The sequence below is a fragment of the Haematobia irritans genome, chromosome 2 (genome assembly GCF_050003625.1).
Source record: "Haematobia irritans isolate KBUSLIRL chromosome 2, ASM5000362v1, whole genome shotgun sequence".
Taxonomy (NCBI): Eukaryota; Metazoa; Arthropoda; class Insecta; order Diptera; family Muscidae; genus Haematobia; species Haematobia irritans.
In genome coordinates this window covers 165,760,656-165,783,938 of record NC_134398.1, presented here as the reverse complement: position 1 = coordinate 165,783,938, position 23,283 = coordinate 165,760,656, and the positions used below count along the sequence as shown (strand labels likewise).

Genomic DNA, 23,283 nt, shown 5'->3' with positions numbered 1-23,283 from the left:
GATTATACTACACAAAAAAATATAGTGTTTTACGGGAAAAATTAATTTCCTCGTGCAAAAATTTAACCAAATTGTATTTCACTTTTCGAAAATTTCGAGGAAATAAAAAAATAGGCTAAAATCAAATATTTTTTTGCAATAAAGACAAATTAAACGTTTTGTCAATTTAACGATAATTTTTTCTATGTATAGAATAATAGCTGCTATAACCCATAGAAACCGATAATGTGTCCCTTGTTGTAAGAGCAACACAAGGGGATTTTCATATACAAAACTATACAACAAAAATAGAAATTACACAACAAAAATCCCCTCCAAAACTAAGATCTTGTTATTGAAATTTATCAGAAAAGTTATGCCTACCCCCAACGATATTACCCCCAACCATTTTCATCCTTATCATATTGCCAATATATAAAAATACATAGGAAGTGGTAAATTGTTAAAGGATGTCTATGCAAGTTTTTCCACAAAAGCGGAAAAGTTTTTGGTGTACCAACAAAAATACAATGATATGTGTGTTTATGTGTGAGTTTGCAGTTCATGTTGGTATCAATTTGGCATAGAAACTTTTCCATAGAATAAGAAAAACAAAAACAAACAAAAAAGGAGAAAATTAAATGAAAGAAAATGATTAATTATTTTATGTTAAAATGCTCAATGCCACTGTCTATTCAGATTATGAAAGAAACTGACACAATTCGAAGCACAGTGGGTAGAAACTGTGAAAAAAACGGAATTTTCCACTGCGAAATTACACCTTCTACTAAAAGAAAAAAATTAACTAAATGTAACAAAAGCGATTGGCGCCATTTGAATCGTGGTGTATTTCCCTCTTAATTTTTTGGGAATTTAATTGAAATTTATAAATATTAATATATAAATATTTTATAAATATTATATATATTTATATATATATTAAATATTAATTTATATCCACATTTAAATCAAAAATTACCATAACAAATTTTATTTCTCTCTTAACATTCATTTATAGATGACGCCGCTGCACTGAGATTAATCCATTGGCGGCATTGACTATGGGACCAGAGGCATGGGCATGTGTGCGGACCCTGGGACATACCGGTGGTGTCAGGCATTAAGCCGAACGCAATCAACGTTCGCCACAAAAACTAACACTGTTCAGGATAATAGCGTCAATCATAGCCCGCTACCCAAATTAAGCAGTAACAGAAAATCTATTTGTAATAAACTGTGTCACTTAAAGGCTTTCGATACTCAACAACAACAAAAACAGCAGCAGCAACAGCAATTACAAATACAACATAACGATTATCAAATACGTTCTAAACCAAAAACGAAAACTTTTGCTGCTGCCGTGGCCGCCATAAAAGCAAAATCGTTGGAAAAATCTCTAAATATTTCCACAAATTGTTCACTAACCACAACGATACTGGAGACCTTAAAGTATTGTCGTCCACCGGCCACAGCGACAGTGTCTCAACAACAACGATATCATTTCAGACAACCACCACTACCCGCAGCGACGACAATACCAAAAACTATAACAGCAGCAAGCACACTAACACGACGAATACGAAAAGACACAATCGCTACAAAACCAACACAGCCATCACCAACATCATTGCTAGAGACGATAACAACGACGACGAGAGCAGAGACGTCGGTGACGTCGCCAACGTCCATAACGACGGCAACGACGACGTCGACAAACTCATATGGCAAATCAACGAATTCAAGAAATGTTTCACAAACCTCATCAGCCTCGTTAATATCTTTAACATCACCAGCATTGTCAACAACAGTACCAGTAACAGCAGCAGCTGCATTACTGCGCTATCAGCTGTTAAAAGCTGAAAAGCTTTGCTATTGGCTGAAATCATCATTTCAGCTAACAATAGTCTTTTTCATAATACTACTGTTGACCAAATCAACGTATGCCAATAATAATATACCAGGTAAGTGGACAATTGTTTATGGCAATATTTGACTAAGATGAATTAAGAAACACGATATAAATTTCGTTATGTTATAATTAAAAGGTAGTTTGCAAATTCAAAGAATAAAATCTCAAAGGCAATACGGTCAAAATATAACAATGCTGAAAAATATAAACAAATTAAAAAATGAATTGACAACATTTTCTATAGAAATAAAATTTTGACAACATTTTCTATAGAAATACAATTTTGACAAAATTTTCTGTAGAAATAAAATTTTGGTAAAATTCTTTATAGAAATAAAATTTTGACAAAATTTTCTATAGAAATAAAATTTTAACAAAATTTTCTATAGAAATAAAATTTTGACATAATTTTCTACTCAAATAAAATTTTGACAAACTTTTCTATACGAATAAAATTTTGACAAAATTTTCTATAGAAAAAAAATGTTGACACAATTTTCTATAGACATTAAATTTTGACAAACTTTTCTATACGATACAAATACAATTTTGACAAAATTTTCTATAGAAAAAAAAATGTGACAAAAATTTTCTATAGTAATAAAATTTTGACAAAATTTTCTATAGAGATGAAATTTTGACAAAATTTTCTATAGAGATGAAAGTTTGACAAAATTTTATATTGAAATAAAATTTTGAATAAATTTTCTATAGAAATAAAATTTTGACAAAATTTTCTATAGAAAAAAAATTTAGACAAAAATTTTTTATAGAAATAAAGTTTTGACAAAATTTTCTATAGAAATAAAATTTTGACAAAATTTTCTAAAGAAATAAACTTTTGACAAAAATTTCTGTAGAAATAACATTTTGAGAAAAATTTTTTATAGAAATGAAGTTTTGACAAAATATTCTATAGAAATAAAATTTTGCAAAATTTTTTAAAGAAATAAAATGTTGACAAAATTTTCTATAGAAATAACATTTTGGCAAAATTTTCTATAGAAATAAAATTTTGACAAAATTGTCTATATAAATAAAATTTTGTCAAAACTTCTTTTCTATAGCAATAAAATTTTGACAAAATTTTCTATATAGAAATAAAATTTTGAAAAAAAATTTACTAAAGAAATAAAATTTTGACAAAATTTACTAAAGAAATAAAATTTTGACAAAATTTACTAAAGAAATAAAATTTTGACAAAATTTTCTACAGAAATAACATTTTGACAAAATTTTCTATAGAAATAACATTTTGACAAAATTTTCTAAAGAAATAAAATTTTCTAAAAAAATACAATTTTTACAAAATCTTGACAAAATTTTATTTCTGTAGAAATTTCATAGAAATTTTCTATGGAAATAAAACTTTGACAAAATTTTCTATAAAAATAAAATTTTGGCAAAATTTTCTATGGAAATAACATTTTGACACAATTTACTATAGAAATAAAATTTTGACAAAATTTTCTATAGAAATAAAATTTAGACAAAATTTTCTATAGAAATAATATTTTGATAAAATTTTCTAAAGAAATAAAATCTTGACAAAATTTTCTATAGAAATAAAATTTTGACAACATTTTCTAAAGAAATAACATTTTGACAAAATTTTCTGTGGAAATAAAATTTTGACAAAATTTTCTATAGAAATAAAATTTGACAAAATTTTCTATAGAAATAAAATCTTGACAAAATTTTCTATAGAAATAAAATTTTGCCAAAATTTTCTATAGAAATAAAATTTTGACAAAATTTTCTATAGAAAGAAAATCTTAACAAAATTTTCTATAGAAATAACATTTTGACAAAATTTTCTATAGTTATAACATTTTGACAAAATTTTCTATAGAAATAAAATTTTGACAAAATTTTCTATAGAAATAACATTTTGACAAAATTTTCTAAAGAAATAAAGCTTTGACAAAATTTTCTGTGGAAATAAAATTTTGACAAAATTTTCTAAAGAAATAAAATCTTGACAAAATTTTCTATAAAAATAACATTTTGACAAAATTTTTTATAGTAGTAACATTTTGACAAAATTTTCTATAAAAATAACATTTTGAAAAAATTATCTATACAAATAAAATTTTGACAAAATTTTCTATATAAATAAGATTTTTTAAAGAATAAAATTTTGACAAAATTATCTATAGAAATAAAATTTTGACAAAAAATTTTTATAGAAATGAAGTTTTGACAAAATTTTATATAGAAATAAAATTTTGACAAAATTTTCTATAGAAGGAAAAATTTTGACAACATTTTTTATGGATATAAATTTTTGACAAAATTTCCTATTGAAATGACATTTTGACAAAATTTCCTATTGAAATGAAATTTTTTACAAAATTTTCTATAGAAATAAAATTTTGACAAAATTTTCTATAGAAATAAAATTTTGACAAAATTTTCTATTGAAATGAAATTTTGACAAAATTTTCTATAGAAATAAAATTTTGACAAAATTTTTCATAGAAATAAAATTTTGACAAAATTTTCTATAGAAATAAAATTTTGACAAAATTTTCTATAGAAATAAAATTTGGCAAAATTTTCTATAGAAATAAAATTTTCGGTTTGGAATGGCTTCTCATCTTTGGTGCAAGCAAAGCAACTTCTTGTTTCTTTCCAGTCTAACTTTTTTTGAACATCGGTGAGCTCTGTTACTTTCATTTAACTTCAATGCCTTTAGTCCATACTCATTTTTCAATATGTGTTTTTCATCCATTTTCACGGTATGTTCAGCTCACCAGCAAGCTTTCTACCTCTGCGGCGTGGAATTAGGACAAATCTGGCTTTCGATTTCCGTATACATTTTTTGTATTTTCCGTTTGTTTTTCATCTACTTTTTGAACGTGGTGCAACACTTCAGGTTTCACGGTAAAGACCAATGCTACGAGAAACAATTAATTTATTCACATTTATATATTCAATGACTCTAAACATAGCCACATTAGCATGCTTTAGTTGTGAATTCAATAGATCAAAATGTTGTAAGTATAAGGGAATTTTGAAAAGAAACACATTTAACAATGATCACATCTACGTTGTTCAGAATATGAAAACATCTTCGTATATCTCACAAAGCCCAAGTTGGATTACAGTTTATTGTTTTTGGTGTTCTCCCATCTTTGAATTTTTTATTATTATTGCACATTTACAAGAATTTATATTAATTGTCCTTGTTTCTGTTGTTTTTGGGATGCTTACTCAAGTTGCATTTTTTTTAAGTGCAATATGAGCGTAGAAAATTTGATGTACTTAAACCTTAATTTACTATAATGTTATTTTTTGAACTTTTACTTAGCACTCATCCGTCATTGTCATAAGAACAGAGACAATACAAACTATAAAGGGGAAGGTACGGGGTACAATTGTTATACAAAAGGGATTTAAAACTTATCCTCAACGCGTTTAGTTGATGAGCGTTGTTGGAAATATTTAAGGAATGGTGCACTGAAAAACATGGTAAAAATATTTTGATTTAGTGATTAGGCTCATTTGGCTTTTATCAAAGTTTTCTCATTGGAATATGATTGCAGTAATGACTATAAGAAGCCAACTATACATTCAAACAAGGTTTACTTGGATCTAAACTGCTGACTTCCCCTTAAGAATTTTGGTATTGATTCCGAGCCAAAATGAATGGCTTCTCTATAATAGCACAGGGAGCTATGTGGCATTTAGTCTAAACTCTATAAATTTAAAATTTTGATAAACATCTCATTTATCGAAATTTCATCTTTTTGCGAAACGTTAACAAACTTGGACAGACGATTTTAATGGGCTGTTACATAAAAAAAAAACGTCTGCATATATAAAATCTCCTAACCATAAAAATGTTGTTCCATGTTGCGTATGAGGTATGATCATTATGGCCTTATGAAATTATGACACATACGCTCCAATGGACTGTAGATTTATTTTATCAATCGATAGCACGCTCTATATAACATAATTTATGTGTGAAGTTTATTTCATGCAAATGTGGACAGTGACTGCGACTTAAATGATCCATCCGCGTAGTCCAATTTCGGCATACGCTTTCTCACTAAATCAATGTTGTCTTGAAATACAAATTGAAGCGGACTTATCTGTTTAGAGATGAGCTTTAACATAGCCGTAAAAAATGGACTACATGCGTTATATCGCACGATCTAGGCCACTAATTGACCGGTCCCGAACGTTAAATAATAAACTCGGCTCTCAATAGCTTCATTGCTACGCGTACTATGTGGCATGAGGTACCGACTTGTTGAAACCACATGTCATGCAAGTCAAGCTTTTGCATTTAAGCCAAAAAAGTTGGATATCATCATACGCTCCAGACGGATTAATTAATTCTAAAATTTTATTTCAAATAGTTTTTTTTTGCTTTTGGACAATGAATTTAAAAAAAAAAAAGCTTCAAACAATATAATGCTTTAATTTACATTACATATCAGTCAACGTGTAGAAACGTCTTTTGGTCATTTTGGAACTCCAAACCGATAACAAATTTATCATTTTCGATTAAGTCCACATAACCGATATTCTGGGTAGACCAATATCGATGTGTTACAAACGAATGCCAGACATTTTTGTAACCTTCACCCTATGGTCTTTGGTATAAAAATAGTTAAGTATTTCTTAAGAATTTAAGTGCTATGGATTTACGGTCAAATGCCTCAGCGGTAGTAGTTTAGACTTAAAGTTGCACCACTGAGAACCACGAGGTTCTCCTACTGAGGATTACAGTCCTACGATAGAAAGTCTCAGTACAGTTTCTGCAACTACGACATCCAGGCCTACAGTTCTAACACTTAGACCACTACCACTACAACATTGATGCCTCAGGGCCTATAGTTCCACCATAGAGAGCTTCGAGGCCATAGAACTTCTACCTTTGAGACCTTGGGGTTGGTAGTTCAGCTACTGAGACTTTCAGGGCGAACTGCTATATGCTGTAACACTGAAAGTATCAGCGGTAGGACTTCATCACTTAGACTATCGATCGTACAGTTCTACCACTTAGGCCTCAGAACCTACAGTTCCAACACAGGGACCTTTGATTCTACAGATACATCAGTTAGATCTACGGGCCTAGATTTTGGAACACTGAGATCTTCAAGAGTACAATTTACGAAGTTGCAGAACTTCTACCACTGAGACCATGGTGTTTACAGTTCAACCACTGCGTCTACAAGGGCTCTAGTTTAATATATCCAAGTCCAAACCATATCAAATACGCATGTAGTTTAATAATGCTATCATCCATTTCCAACTGTCTTCAAAAATTTATCCTGCCGCACATACACACACATATATTCATACTCTCATATATAAATATGTATAAACATTAAAAAAAATTATCAGTGCACTTTGTAATGTTTGCCTAAGTGTGTGAGTATGAGTGTGTGTCTGGGTGTTTGCATACTTACTGACACAATTGTTGACAAAGCATTATCAACATTATCCTTTTACATTATCTGCTCGCCATTCTCGTGTAGATACACCAGACAATGGGTACAGTTTAGATAGCATTACAGGATATCATAATAGACATTGCAGCAGATGGTGGTGCTGGTGCTTTCACATCAGCTGCAACAACAATGCCAAGAACAATCATTTCTATGGATGTGAATAATACAATGACACTCCGCTCTCTGCACTCTGCACTCTCTCTCTCACTCTAACTCATTCTCTGCGCTGTGCTGCTACAATATTTGATGCAGTTAGATGTTTTACAACAACAACTACAATGACAAGCTTAAGTGTATCACTGAGAACAAAAACAATGTGAATCTTATCTGCATCAACTGAAACAAAAACAATAAAAAAAATCCCAATGATGATAACGACAAACGGAGGACCATCACTAATATAAATACAACAATGGCACACAAGAAGTCTTAAGTGTAACTTGCAAAAAAAAAAAAAAATGAAATTATGTTGATTTTTATCTCTAATGAAAAGTTTCCTCTCGTTTCTAGTTTTCTTGCTGTGTGTGTGTGTGTTTTTTTTTGTTGCCTTCCATTTATAGAATTTCCTTTCGAATTTCCTAGATAGCTACAAAAAACGATGGATAATTGTTATTACATTTGGAAAATTAAATTGGAGTATGTATTTGGAGAAAATACATTTATGTTCGTTTAAACACATAAGAGTTTAATGGATTCCATTTTTTAAGGATTTAAAGTGTTGACTTGGTTTATGTTTTTGATAATGAATTGGTTGGTAAACTAACTAAAAGCTGAAACGAATTAGCGCTTCCGCTAAATTTTAGGAAAGTGAAATTAATACAAAACAAGTATGTACTATCTTATAACATCTTTTTAAGATTAATTTTTCTCAATTGGGAGTCAGTTAATAGGATCCTAATATAGATATGAAAATTGCCTAACTATAGTGTTATGGACCATTTACATGGTAGCTGATATGTATTAAAACCAGCTTCAAGTTCCTATCATTTACATACCGATCCAATGAAAAATTTAAATTATAAAAAAATTTGTATGTACGGAAATAAATTAAAAAAATAAGGGTATATGACCTAATATGGAGAAAATTTTACCAAGAAACTACCAAACAAAATACAAATTATTTTGCATGTTTTTTTTTTATTAAAAATTTTGTCGACATTTTGTTTCTATTAAAAATTTCGTCAAAATTTTATTTCTTTAAAAATTTGGTAAAAATTGTATTTCTATAGAAACCTTTGTCAAAATTTTATTTCTGTAGAAATTATAGAAAAACAAGTTTGACAAAATTTTCTTCCGTAGAAATAACATTTTGCAAAATTTTCTATAGAAATAAAATTTTGACAAAATTTTTTATAGAAATAAAATTTTGACAAAATTTTCTATAGAAATAAAATTTTAACAAAATTTTCTATAAAAATAAAATTTTGACAAAGTTTTCTATAAAAATGAAATTTTGACAAAGTTTTCTTTAGAATTAAAATTTTGACAAAATTTTCTATAGAACTAAAATTTTGACAAAATTTTTTATAGGAAAACAAGTTTGACAAAATTTTCCTCCGTAGAAATAACATTTTGACAAAATTTTCTATAGAAATAAAATTTTGACAAAATTGTCTATAGAAATATAATTTTGACAAAGTTTTCTATAGAAATACAATTTTTACCAAATTTTCTAAAAAAATAAAATTTTGAAAATTTTCTATAGAAACATAATTTTGGCAAAATTTTCTATAGAAAAAATTTTTTTTTTCAAAAATTTCTATAGAAATAAAATTTTGAGAAAAAATTCTATAACAATAAAATTTTGACAAAATTTTCTATTAAAATAAAATTTTGGCAAATTTTCTACATATATACAATTTTCTATAGAAATAAAATTTTGAGAAAATTTTGTATAGAAATAAAATTTTGACAAAATTTTTATAGAAATAAAATTTTGAAAAAAATTTCTATAGCAATAAAATTTTGACAAAATTTTCTATTTAAATAAAATTTTGACAAAATGTTCTATAAAAATACAATTTTGACAAAATTTTCTATAGAAAAACAATTTTGACAAAATTTTCTATAGGAAAACAAATGTGACAAAATTTTCTTCCGAAGAAATAAAATTTTAACAAAATTTTTTATAGAAAAAACATTTTGACAGAATTTTCTATAGAAATAAAATTTTGACAAAATTTTCTATAAAAATAAAATTTTGAAAAAATTTTCTATAGGAAAACAAGTTTGACAAAATTTTCTTCCGTGGAAATAACATTTTGACAAAATTTTCTATAGAAATAAAGTTTTGACATCATTTTCTATAGAAATAAAATTTGGACAAACTTGTTTGTGGAAAAAGTTTTATTTGAAATACAATTTTGCCAAAATTTTCTATAGAAATAAAATTTTGACAAAATTTTCTATACAAATAAAATTTTGACAAAATGTTCTATATAAATAAAATGTTGATAATTTTTTTTATAGAAACAGAATTTTGACAAAATTTTCTATAGAAATAAAATGTTGACAAAAATTTCTATAGAAATGAAGTTTTGACGAAATTTTCAATAGAAATGAAATTTTGACTAAATGTTCAATATAAATAAAATTTTGACGAAAATTTCAATATAAAGAAAATTTTGATAAAATTGTCTATAGGAAAAAAATTTGCAAAATAATTTTTATTTTGTTTGGTAGTTTCTTGGTAAAATTTTCTCCACATTTTGGTAGATTATTTTTGCAATTTTTGGAATAATGAAATTCTTTATTATAAATTATGGCCTCAGATTTCCAAAAAATCTTTTATTATCTACAATATAGTAGAGAAACGATCTTAACAGATTTTCAGCCATTGCTTCTCCGTAGCATAACTTACCATATTTATATGTAATATATGGGATAATCTATTACGAGTGTTTTTTTTCTGAAAAAAATGGTATATGCATTTCGTGGTGGTGGGTATTTTATATTCGGTCACCATATTAGGCCATATACTTTTTTTTTTTTGATTTATTTCCCTACATAAAAATAGTTTTATAAATTAAATTTTTTAAATTTTTTTAACAAATACCTGAATTTATTTTTTTTATCTGTGATGATATTTCCATAGAAATAAAACCATAATTAATTATAGCTTCATTCTTCATTGTGCGTTTCTAGGATATATTATATCTCAACTTTTAATCTTAAAATAAAGTTGGTTATAAAATTATTACCATTTATTCTCTAATACTTTATGTTATGTCCTTGGCGAATAAAACCAATTTCATTTCGATTGTCAGGAACTTCAATTACTTAGGGGAGGAAAAAATTAAAATCCCATAAATAGACTAATGCCATACAATACACAGGGCAATGATTGACAGTTTTGTGTCTTATTTTCCTACTTTAAATCCATTCCCTAAGTACTACTCGTACAGTTGTACAAAACAAATTGCTCTATATATACTCTAAATACTTTTTTCTCCAAAGCTCTCTATAATAGAAATGGTTGCTTGTTTTTTCCTTCACGAAATACAATTCAATGAACCATTCCGCTCAAAATGCTAGGACATTCATCCTTGTGTCCATCCATAACTCCATAAAACGTCAACATTTGTAAAATTGTAATGGCAAAATGTTCCTTTGTCCTTTATCCAATGTTAATGTCCTGTCTGCTGTTGTAGAGCCATAATACCACACAGGCGACAGACCAATCAAATAAGGCCGAAATGTGAGGTATTGACAAGATAACGATACTGTGTTGGCTAAGAAATCTGTCTTCAGCACCACATCAAAAAGTGGTGAAGTGGGAGATATTGTGGAGAAACTAGAGCAATATACATTTTTTACGATTCATCTTTCATTCTTGGGATGTAGCTGTTGTTTTTTTTTTTTTTTCGTTGGATTCGCTGGTGATATTTCTTGGCAATTGTCTCAATGGTTTTTTTGTTATCTACTCTCAATTGCCGTTAGCCAGGAGGCTTATCCCCCCCACTCCCTTTCTTAAGAAGATTATTATTTTGGCTTAAGATGCTATTTCGATTTGTTTTTTAGGTCCTTTTTTCTTATGGTCGGTAGTTGCTATATCATGTGTAACATTAAATTTTGATTTATGATCTCGATTTTGAACACAAATCCAAATGGAAATATCTTAAAATTTATTACAGCAATGGCAATTACTTTTAAGGCTTCCACTGTGAGAAGCTTTTTGGAACAACGAAAAATATGAGGAAGAAGGATGGTATTGATTGAATGTCCGATATTTATGGGAGTTTTACTCTTTTTATGATTGTCCTACTTTAATTTGAGCTATAACAAATTGACATTTATGTGTGTATGCATTGCAGAGGGGTGTCCTTTTACCCACATATATTCATGTAGCATATTTACAGGTATTCAATATATTAATTTTAAGTCATAGGTTAGGTTATGTATAGTGGCAGCCCGATATTTAAGGATCACTTAGACTAGTCAGTCCATTGTGATATCACAGTGGTGAACTTCTCTCTTATCGCTGAGTGCTGCTCGATTCTATGTTTAGCTCAATGACAAGGAACCTCTTTTTAAAGTCGAACGGCGTTCCACATTGCGGTGAAACCACCTAGCGAAGCTTTGAAACACTCAGAAATGGCACCAACAATACATCGCTGAAAAACTTTTTGGTGTTTTGTCGAAACTGGGATTGAACTCATGACTATGTGTTTACAAGGCGGGCATGCTAACCATTGTACCACGGTGGTTATACCCTGCGCCACACTGTGGAACAGGGTATTATAGTTAGTGCTTATGTTTGCACTTCAAATTTGGCACAAATATGGATTTTTGCTCAGAGTAAGAGGTTGGCTGATAAGTCCCCGGTCTAACAAAGAAAAACACATTTTTTTTTGTCAAAATTCGTTTTTATTATTCAACATAGTTCCCTTCAAGAGCGATACAACGATTATAACGACCTTCCAATTTTTATACCCACCACCATAGAATGGTGACGGGGGTATAATAAGTTTGTCATTCCGTTTGTAACGCATCGAAATATCGATTTCCGACTATATAAAGTATATATATTCTTGATCAGGGAGAAATTCTAAGACGATATAACGATGTCCGTCTGTCCGTCTGTCTGTCTGTCTGTCTGTCTGTCTGTCTGTCTGTTGTAATCACGCTACAGTCTTCAATAATGAAGCAATTGTGCTGAAATTTTGCACAAACTCGTCTTTTGTCTGCAGGCAGGTCAAGTTCGAAGATGGGCTGTATCGGTCCAGGTTTTGATATAGTCCCCATATAAACCGACCTCCCGATTTGGGGTCTTGGGCTTATAGAAACCGTAGTTTTTATCCAATTTGCCTGAAATTTGAAATCTGGAGGTATTTTGTGACCGTAAAGAGGTGTGCCAAAAATGGTGAGTATCGGTCCACGTTTTGGCATAGCCCCCATATAGATCCATCTCCCGATTTTACTTCTTTGGCTTATCGAAATCGCAGTTTTTATTCAATTTACCGGAAATTGGAAATCTAGAGGTATTGTAGAACCACAAATACGTGTGCCAAAAATTGTGAGTATCGGTCCATATTTTGGTATAGCCCCCATATAGACCGATCTCCCGATTTTACTTCTTGGGCTTATAGAAATCGCAGTTTTTATTCAATTTACCAGAAATTGGAAATCTAGAGGTATTGTAGGACCACAAATACGTGTGCCAAAAATTGTGAGTATCGGTCCATATTTCGGTATAGCCCCCATAAAGACCCATCTCCCGATTTTACTTCTTTGGCTTATAGAAATCGCAGTTTTTATTCAATTTACCAGAAATTGGAAATCTAGAGGTATTGTAGGACCACAAATACGTGTGCCAAAAATTGTGAGTATCGGTCCATGTTTTGGTATGTTCCCCATATAAAACGACCTCCCGATTTGGGGTCTTGGGCTTATAGAAACCTTATTTTTTATCCAATTTGTCTGAAATTGGAAATCTAGAGGTATTTTAGGACCATAAAGAAATGTGCCGAAAATGGTGAGGATCGGTCCATATTTTGGTATAGCCCCCATATAGACCGATTTCCCGATTTTACTTCTTGGGCTTCTAGAATCCGAAGTGTTTATCCTATTTGCCTGAAATTGGAAATCTAGAGGTATTTTCGGGTCATAAAGAGGTGTGCATAAAACGGTGAGTATCGGTCCATATTTCAGTATAGCCCCCATAAGAACGATCTCCCGATTTAACTCCTTGGGTTTCTAGAAACCGTAGTTTTTATCTGATTTGCCTGAAATTGTAAATATTATGGTATTTTAGGCTCACAAAAACGTGTATCGGATTAGGTTTTTATAGGTCCATTTGGTAATGCCTCCATATAGACCGACTTCACTTCTTGAGGGTGTAGAAGGCGCACTGATGATGAAAATTGCTTGAAACTCAATGTAAAATTTCCAGATTTTACTTCTACAGATTTAAGATTTCAAATCAAGACGTTATTTTATAATTTTCTTGCACACTTACAAGAGATGTTAATGATTCCTGTAAAACTCAAACAAAAATGGTTCTTATAAATCCAGAATCTGATATAGTCCTCATGGATGAAATCTTTAAATTTATCTTCGGGAAGTGTCCTCAAGTCCTCAAGCCCTCCTGAAATTTCAAAGGAAACCCTAATATTTGGTTCATGGTGGTGGGTATTTAAGATTCGGCCCGGCCGAACTTACTGCTGTATATACTTGTTTTATACCATTTTTGTAGTACTCCTTCGGTTTTGCCTCAAAATAGGCCTCAGTTTCGGCGATCACCTTCATTGCAGCCAATTTTTTTCCCTGCTGGGGGCCAGATCTGGAGAATACGGTGGGTGGGGAAGCAATTCGAAGCCCAATTCATGAATTTTTGCCATCGTTATCAATAACTTGTGGCACGGTGCGTTGTCTTGGTGGAACAACACATTTTTCTTCTTCATATGGGGCCGATTTCGACCTTCAAACGCTCCAATAACACCATATAATAGTCACTGTTGATGGTTTTTCCCGTCTCAAGATAATCGATAAAATTTATTACATGCGCATCCCAAAAAGCAGAGACCATTACATTGCCATCTGACTTTTGGGTCTTTCCACGCTTCGGAGACGGTTCACCGGTCGCTGTCCACTCAGCCGACTGTCGATTGGACTCAGGAGTGTAGTGATGGAGCCATGTTTCAATCATTGTCACATATCGAGTGAAAAACTCGGGTGTATTACGAGTTAACAGCTGCAAACACCGCTCAGAATCATCAACACGTTTTTGTTTTTGGTCAAATGTGAGCTCGCGCGGCACCCATTTTGCACAGAGCTTCCGCATATCCAAATATTGATGAATGATATGACCAACACGTTCATTTGATATCTGTAAGGTCTCGATCAACTTCATTTTACGGTCATTCAAAATCATTTTGTGGATGTTTTTGATGTTTTCGTCGGTAACCACCTCTTTCGGGCGTCCACTGCGTCCACTGCGTTCACCGTCCTCCGTGCTCATTTCACCAAGCTTGAATTTTGCATGTTGATTTCCCTGGGGCAGAGTCCGGAAACTCATTATCCAGCCAAGTTTTTGCTTCCAGCGTATTTTTTCCCTTCAGAAAACAGTATTTTATCAAAACACGAAATTCCTTTTTTTCCATTTTTTTCACAATAACAAAAGTTGCTTCACAAAAACGCTCTATCTCACAAACTAATTGACTTACAGACGTCAAATTTTGACACGAATCATTTGAAGGTTGGTACTATATAAAAATAATATGCATTTAATACTACCTGTTATTAGCAATTTCACGCACTTTTATTCGTCGATCATTTAATACCATATCATGCACCTTGGCTACATTTCTGTTGTTGTTGCAGTTTTTGGACGTCCACGTTCACCTAACACATTCACCATATCATTATGAATTTCTTTTCCCGATAAACCTTTTTTATGTAATTATTTATTGACAGCACGCATTTCTAATTTTTCCATTGTAAAAAAATTGCGGATGCGTCTTTTTTGAGCACCTGTTTCTATATGAAGGAGTTGCCAGATCGAAACAAAATTTAACATGTGTTCATAACAGAGATGGAAGTTTCCAAAAAACACTTAACTTTTTTCTGTTTATACCGCGCTTTTTGTGCTAGGCTAAGAAGTTTCCGATCTGCCCTCGTACATAATGGCTTATACGATTTGCAACCAACTTCAGGTTGCAATCATTTCTTACCGCTCGCCTTATACCTGACAAATTTAACTCAGTGACAGTGACATTTTATTGCTTACCAGCTAACAATAGGATTTTGATCTATTGCATTCAGGAATAAAGTTATTCGTGATGGAATTCATTCGTTATTGCTTTATATTTGGCTGGAAAACGACAAGTGACTTTCGTTAAAGCCCTCCAGCATTTAAATGTATATAAATCATTAATTTCTTCTGCTATACGATTAGCCACTACACCTACGATTAACTCATGCGTCGCCTATAATAGTTACGGCCCATGTTCGCTCCCCAGTCGCATTTATCGAATGTGGGTCAATACAAACACCGAATATTATTGGGAAAATGTCCAAAGAAGCCCTGGGTAGACAAACATTTCAGCTGCTTACAATGGGATTCAATCAGGACTCAGCACACGTCAACCGAGAATGGCTTAAAGAAGAGATCCTTCGCTTCGTTTCTATAATGTCCACTAAAATGTCCGGATCTCAATCCTTTATATTTACGCACGTGGGCTATTTTGGAGAGCATGGTGGAAAATAAAATAACACCAAATTGTGTTGTCGGAATAGGCCAAAATAGCGCAACGCTATATCCGTGCAGCGTGTGATGGTCTCTGAATCTGGTTTGGTCTCTGAGTGCTCCTTTAGAGCTTTTCATACAAATGCACAAAGTTATTATACCACATTAGTGGTGAAGGATATAAATACGAGTTGAATGTATTTTAAATTTCAAAAGCCGCCAACGCTAAGAATTTATTGAATTGAATTTATTGCCACAGATTTTTTTTAGCCGTGTTTAGCTTTCTTTAATATTAAGTTGAATTTCTTCTGTCGCATTTAACTCCGAAATACCATGCGCAATCACCAAATCGAAATCAGGCAGTGAGGGCTAGTACGTATAAGACCACCCTCATAACTTCTGCTATATAAACCCATAAAAGTTTTAAAGCCCATTATGAATTCCTTGGTTTTTTCTTCAAAACTAAACCAACACTGAAAAATATTGACTTAATACGAAAACTTTGCAAATTAAATTTGTGAATCCACAATTTAGAAAATATTAAGAACAATTTTTGTTTAAATAAAAAAAATACTTAAAAAAAAGTATACCTTAATTTAGGGTTTTTTCATTCAAATTAAGACACGACACCTTAAAAATGTTGTCCTTCTATTGAAGTCTTATGACTTTAAAGTGGGCAAGTTTTCATAAAATTAAAAAAAGATACATATTGACTTTCTGGATTAAATATAAAAGAGCTAAGACTACTTCCGAATACACACAGAAAAATATTTTTTTGTGTCTACGAAAATAATTCATCAAATTAATTTTTAATTAAAATTTCTCAATCACAGAAATAATAGTATCAATCATGAATGCAAATTAAAGACTTAATTTAGACAATTAATTTTTTTGCTTTTGCTTGATTTTCTTTGAGGGTTTTTTTTAATTCATTGAAATTTCAATTAGAAATTTTTTGGGGATATTGTTTTTTATGTGCATCCGAAGAAGAGAACGAAACTTCCATAAGTGGGAGCTATATCCTAAGTTTAATTTTACACAATTGTTCAGAACATAATTTTGAATCTATATAGCTTCTTAAAACTTTCTTTGTTTTAATCCTAAAACTGTACACACATATTTAAAAAAAAAAAAAAAAAAAAAACAATTATATACGGTCGTAAGTTCTGCCAGGCCGAATCTTATGTACCCTCTACCATGGATTGCATAGAATCTTGAACATAAGACTGTCATTCACAATCGAATTACTTGGGTTGCCATAACACTTGCCAATGGCAAGATATCTTAAAACTTCTTAACACCGTCTTCTCAATTGTAAGTTAGTATATACGGGGTATATATTAAACAAAAAAAGCCGATTAAATACGTATATAATTCAGTTTGACAAAATTTTCTATAGAAATAAAATTGTGACAGAATTTTCTATAGCTATAAAATGTTGACAAAATTTTCTATAAAAATACCACCTTCATAAAATTTTGTATAGTATGTTAATAAAATTTTGACAAAATTTTCTATAGAAATAAAATTTTGGTAGATTATTTTTGGGGATCGCCTATATATAACTATAGACCTATATGGACCAATTTTGGCATGGTTGTTAGCGGCCATATACTAGCGCAATGTACCAAATTTCACCACGTACCAAATTTCAACCGGATGAATTTTGCCCCTCCAAGAGCTCCGGAGGTCAAATCTGGGGATCGGTTTAAATGGGTGTTATATATAATTAAGACCGGTATGGACCAATTTTTGGATGGTTGTTAGAGACCATATACTAACACCACGTACCAAATTTCAACCGGATCGGGTGAATTTTGCTCTTCCAAGGGGCTCCGGAGTTCAACTCTGGGGATCGGTTTATATAGGGGCTACATATAATTATGGACCGAAATGGACCAATTCCTGCATGGTTGTTAGAGACCATATACTAACACCACGTACCAAATTTCAACCGAATCGGATGAATTTTGCTCATCCAACGAGGCTCCGGAGGTCAAATCTGAGGATCGGTATATATGGGGGCTATATATAATTATGGACCGATGTGGACCAATTTTTGCATGGTTATTAGAGACCATATACTTACAACATTTACCAAATTTCAGCCGGATTGGACGAAATTTCCTTCTCTTAGAGGCTCTGCAAGCCAAATCGTGGGATCGGTTTATATGGGGACTATATATAGTTATGGACCGATGTGGACTAAATTTTGCATGGTTATTAGAGACGATCGGGTGAAATTTGCTTCTCTTAGAGGCTCCGAAAGCCAAATCTGAGAGTCGGTTTATATGGGGGCTATACGTAAAAGTGGTCCGATATGGCCCATTTGCAATACCATCCGACCTACATCAATAATTACTACTTGTGCCAAGTTTCAAGTCGATAGCTTATTTCGTTCAGAAGTTAGCGTGATTTCAACAGACGGACGGACATGCTTTGATCGACTCAGAATTTCACTACGACCCAGAATATATATACTTTATGGGGTCTTAGAGCAATATTTCGATGTCTTACAAATGGAATGACAAAGTTAATATACCCCCCCCCCCCATCCTGTGGCGGAGGGTATAAAAACACACATATTTCACTTTAAAAAGATATATTACTCAAATGTTTGGCCCCCAATACCAAGACAGACGGTCAAAACTTTAGATCCAGCTATTTTTTTTAGTGTGGTGGATATGGGTTTATGTTGAAGGTTTTGCATAACATTACATTTTTCTGTTTCATAATATTTTTATCGGCCTACCAGTACAATTTAAACAAAATAACAATGACAGAACGGCCTCTTCCATTGCTGAGGTTATTAAATGAAATTCAATATGTATCGGTTTTGCAAATTATTATTCATTCCTTGTTATTCCGTCAGGACGCCCAAAGTTATCATTTTCAGATTTTGGTTACAAAAACTCAGGAAGTTCTACGTCTATAGTATGTCTTCAGTGTCACTACAAGTAATTTAACTTTATCTGAAAATGTTTCCTTTTTGTTTTTCGACCCATCTTAATATGTATGTAATTCGTTTGAAATATGTTCATTACAATATAAAATCGTCTTTGTCATTTCTCTATCGATTTGTTATCTAAAACGTTGGCAATTTCCTTAGCAGTGGTTGGTTGATTGGTCATTGTTTTTTTAGGATCTCCCCTCAAAAATATATCCCCTAAACACGCATACGAACTTTTTTCTATGCATTGTCGTTTTTTATTTTATTACTCTTTTCATTGGGAATTTAGTAATAAAAATATTGATCAAAATTGATTGAAGAATGCTCAAGAAAAAGATAAAAAAAAATTGTAAAACAACCCTAAATGGCAATAAAATAATAATTGGTTATTATGGACTTTTGTATTTTGATATAAAGACTCTCTTCACTGGTATTAAAGAGTTATAGTAAGTAAGAATGGAGTGAACAATATCATAGATTAGAAGAAAAAACTATATGATGACAAACTCCAAAGTATTGATTATTAATTGGAAAAAATACAAAAAACAAAAAAAAAATAATACTCAAGTTTCAAACCAATTTCAGAAAAATTAAATTTCTGCATATAAAAGGTGTCACAATTAGAATTTCAGTCCAGTCTGAAGAAGAGACGGATCTACACCCTCAAAATGTGATTCCCTTAGTAAATTGATAGAAAAAAAATCAAACGATATTTAATTGTAGTATTATATTGTTAGCATTGTTTTACGATCTTATCAAAATTTTGAAATTTTGAAATGAGAATCAAATAAAATGTTGATTTTTGGAATTTTTAAAAGTTTGTAACAATCAAATTTCAAATTTTGCAAAAGTAGACATTACGACTTTTTGCAAATTTGTTTTAAATTTTGAAAAGATCCATCTTTAACTTTCAATTTTTGATGTCATGACTTTCGATTCTTTGATGTCTTACCAGCACACTTATAAAAATTTACTTGCATCCAAAGATTTTGATCTATTGCTCTAACTAATTTTAACTTAAAAATTAATGCCAGTTTAGTCTAAATCTAAATAAATCTAAATAAGTAACAAATAGGGATTGTCTAAGTTATCCCAAAATAACAGTTAACCTAATCTAACCAAACTAACAGATTCTTCAAAGTAAAAAATGTGTTTTTAATTTGAAAACAAATAAAAAAATAAAGTCAAAAATAAAATCTAAAAATAATTCTTAGTCCTATATATAAAGCATTTTTATTTTTTTTTCTATTAACATCTCAATTAATTTAAAGATTATTTCTTGAAATCTAAAATATTTTACTTTAATTAAAGGAAAATCTTATCAATTAAACAGCTGTCCGCATACAAAAATTCTACTAACCATAAAAACGTTGTTCCATGTTGCGTATGATGTATGATTATTATCGCCCTATAAAATTATCACACATTCGCTCCAATGGACTTCAGATTTATTTTCTCACTAAAATATGTTTATTTAATATAAACTATAATGGAATATGCATTTTATTTTAGTGTTGATTTTCACGTTTGCTTTGTTATGCTTCGCTTTCAAACAAAAATTGCAAAAACCCCAGCTGGTTTTGTAATTAAAGAAAAAAAAACGATATTTTATACATTAGGGCTGGTCGTTATTAAATTACATTATTTAATGCTAATAAACACATGTCCTATATACAATTATGTTTGACTACAAATAGAAGGATTTATTTGTAATTTATTGGAGAATTACTCCCAAATATATTATTGACTTCAAAAAACTAATTGTGTATATACGACTTCAATTCAGTATTAATTAAATGTATCACTTCGAAAAATTCTATACAAATAAGTGAATGTGCATGAGATAATATGGAATGATTAACCACTGTAGAACCTCCACCCTAATAAACTACGTTAGAGAGAAACATAAAAAAAATAATAACGTTGTCAGCAGGAAATAACACAGCAGCACTTTAGAGACAGGAAGATAGCAACATAATAAAAATGCATCCGAATCTGTTGTTGTTAAATTATGTTGTTCTATGCTCAGCATTATAGTCCATATACAAACATATTATGATAATTTATGCGTTTATTGCACCGCATAATTCAAATAATATTATTATAGTTGTAAATGTTTAATGTATGTATGTGTAACAGGGATGAGAGTAAATGGGAAAAATATCATGGGAAACATAAGCATACTAAAGGCAATAGGCATTCTCTTTCTCTCGCTCACACACACACACATACACTCAAATCATAGACAATAGCTGGAATAGCATTTATGCTATTGCACCAACCGTTGCTCTAACATTGGCAACGGCCAGGGACAACAGAACAATTGCAACTGCAGACACATCTAACAAAAAAAATCATGGAACTTTTACAAGATTAGGGAAGAGAAAACAAAATAAGAACACGCTTTTTGCTATGCACCAAAAAAAAAAAAAAAAAACAAATGTGGCAACTTATTATAATAATTAAAGAAAACTTGGCTTATGTATATATGTATAAAATATATGTACATTTAAAAGGATGATGCATTGAAGAATTTTACATAATAAGAAGGAGCACATATACCCGAAAGTTAATCAGAGTCGAACTTCAGGTTCCCTTTATTATAAACAAGATACCATCCTGAAGCCTAGCCCATTTGTCGAATTTTTAATTCACAAAAATAATGATAGTATATATTTATAAATGAGCTAGCGCTGCCACTGATACCAAAAATAATTTACTAAAATTTGAAGACAATTTTGCAAAAAGTGTACCAAATTTAAACAATTTTCATAAATTTTGTTTGAAATTTTGTCAACATTTTATTTCTATGCAAAATTTTATTTCTATTGAAAATTCTATAAGACATTTTATCAAAATTTTATTTATATAGGCAATTTTGTCAAAACTTTATTTCTATAGAAAAATGTGTCAACATTTTATTTGTCTAGAAAATTTTGTCAGAATATTATTTCTATAGAAAATTTTGTCAAAATTTTATTTCTATAGAAAATTTTGTCAAAATTTTATTTCTATAGAAATCTTTATCAAAATTTTATTTCTATAAAAAATTTTGTCAAAATTTTATTTCTATAAAAAATTTTGTCAAAATTTTATTTCTATAAAAAATTTTGTCAAAATTTTATTTCTATACAAAATTTTGTCAAAATTTTATTTCTATAGAAAATGTTGTCAAAATTTTATTTCTATAAAAAATTTTATTTAATAGAAAATTTTGTTAAAATTTTATTTCGTCGTTGTTTGATAGTTGACCTTTAAACTGTTATTTATATTTGTTTAGTTCGGCTTGAGGTCATCCTTTGCGAATAAGTTCATTGTTCTTTACTTCTAAAAAAATTCCTTGAAGACGAACATCGGAGATGTTTCAAAATATTGGATAATTTTAAATAAAAATACAACTCAATAAAACAACAACATCTGTTTTTATTCATATGACCTCAAGCCGAATTAAACAAATATAATTAAACATTTTATTTCTATAGAAAATTTTGTCAAAATTTTATTTCTATAGAAAATTTTATCAAAATTTTATTTCTATCGAAAATTTTGTCAACATTTTATTTCTATAGAAAATTTTGTCAAAATTTTATTCCTATAGAAAATTTTGTCAAAATTTTATTTCTATAGAAAATTTTGTCAAAATTTTATTTCTATAGAAAATTTTGTAAAAATTTTATTTCTATAGAAAATTATGTCAAAATTTTATTTCTATAGAAAATTTGTCAAAATTTTATTTCTATAGAAAATTTTGTCAAAATTTTATTTCTATAGAAAATTTTGTCAAAATTTTTTTTGTATAGAAAATTTTGTCAAAATATTATTCCTATAGAAAATTTTGTCAAGATTTTATTTCTATAGAAAATTTAGTCAAAATTTTATTTCTATAGAAAATTTAGTCAAAATTTTATTTCTATAGAAAATTTTGTCAAAAGTTTATTTCTATCGAAAATTTGGTCAAAATTTCATTTCTATAGAGAATTTTATCAAAACTTTATATCTATAGAATGTTTTATCAATATTTTATTTCTATAGAAAATTTTGTCAGAATTTTATTTCTATAGAAAATTTTGTCAAAATTTTATTTCTATAGAAAATTTTGTCAAAATTTTATTTCTATAGAAAATTTTGTCAACATTTTATTTCTATCGAAAATTTTGTCAACATTTTATTTCTATCGAAAATTTTGTCAACATTTTATTTCTAAAGAAAATTTTGTCAAAATTTTATTTCTATAGAAAATTTTGTCAAAATTTTATTTCTATAGAAAATTTTGTCAAAATTGTATTTCTAT

At 29.9% G+C, this 23,283-nt stretch overlaps 1 protein-coding gene across 4 annotated transcripts in view; it reads left to right on the top strand.

The window, feature by feature from the left end:
- The window catches only part of tutl (immunoglobulin superfamily member turtle), a 478,391-nt gene that overhangs the window by 152,885 nt on the left and 302,223 nt on the right, over positions 1-23,283 (top strand). For all 4 annotated transcript variants that reach the window (XM_075296786.1, XM_075296784.1, XM_075296785.1 and 1 more), the window contains exon 3: positions 998-1,940. In XM_075296786.1, the coding sequence (XP_075152901.1) occupies positions 1,055-1,940 (886 nt within the window). In that variant the 5' untranslated portion in view covers positions 998-1,054. The remainder of the gene's footprint in view (positions 1-997; positions 1,941-23,283) is intronic.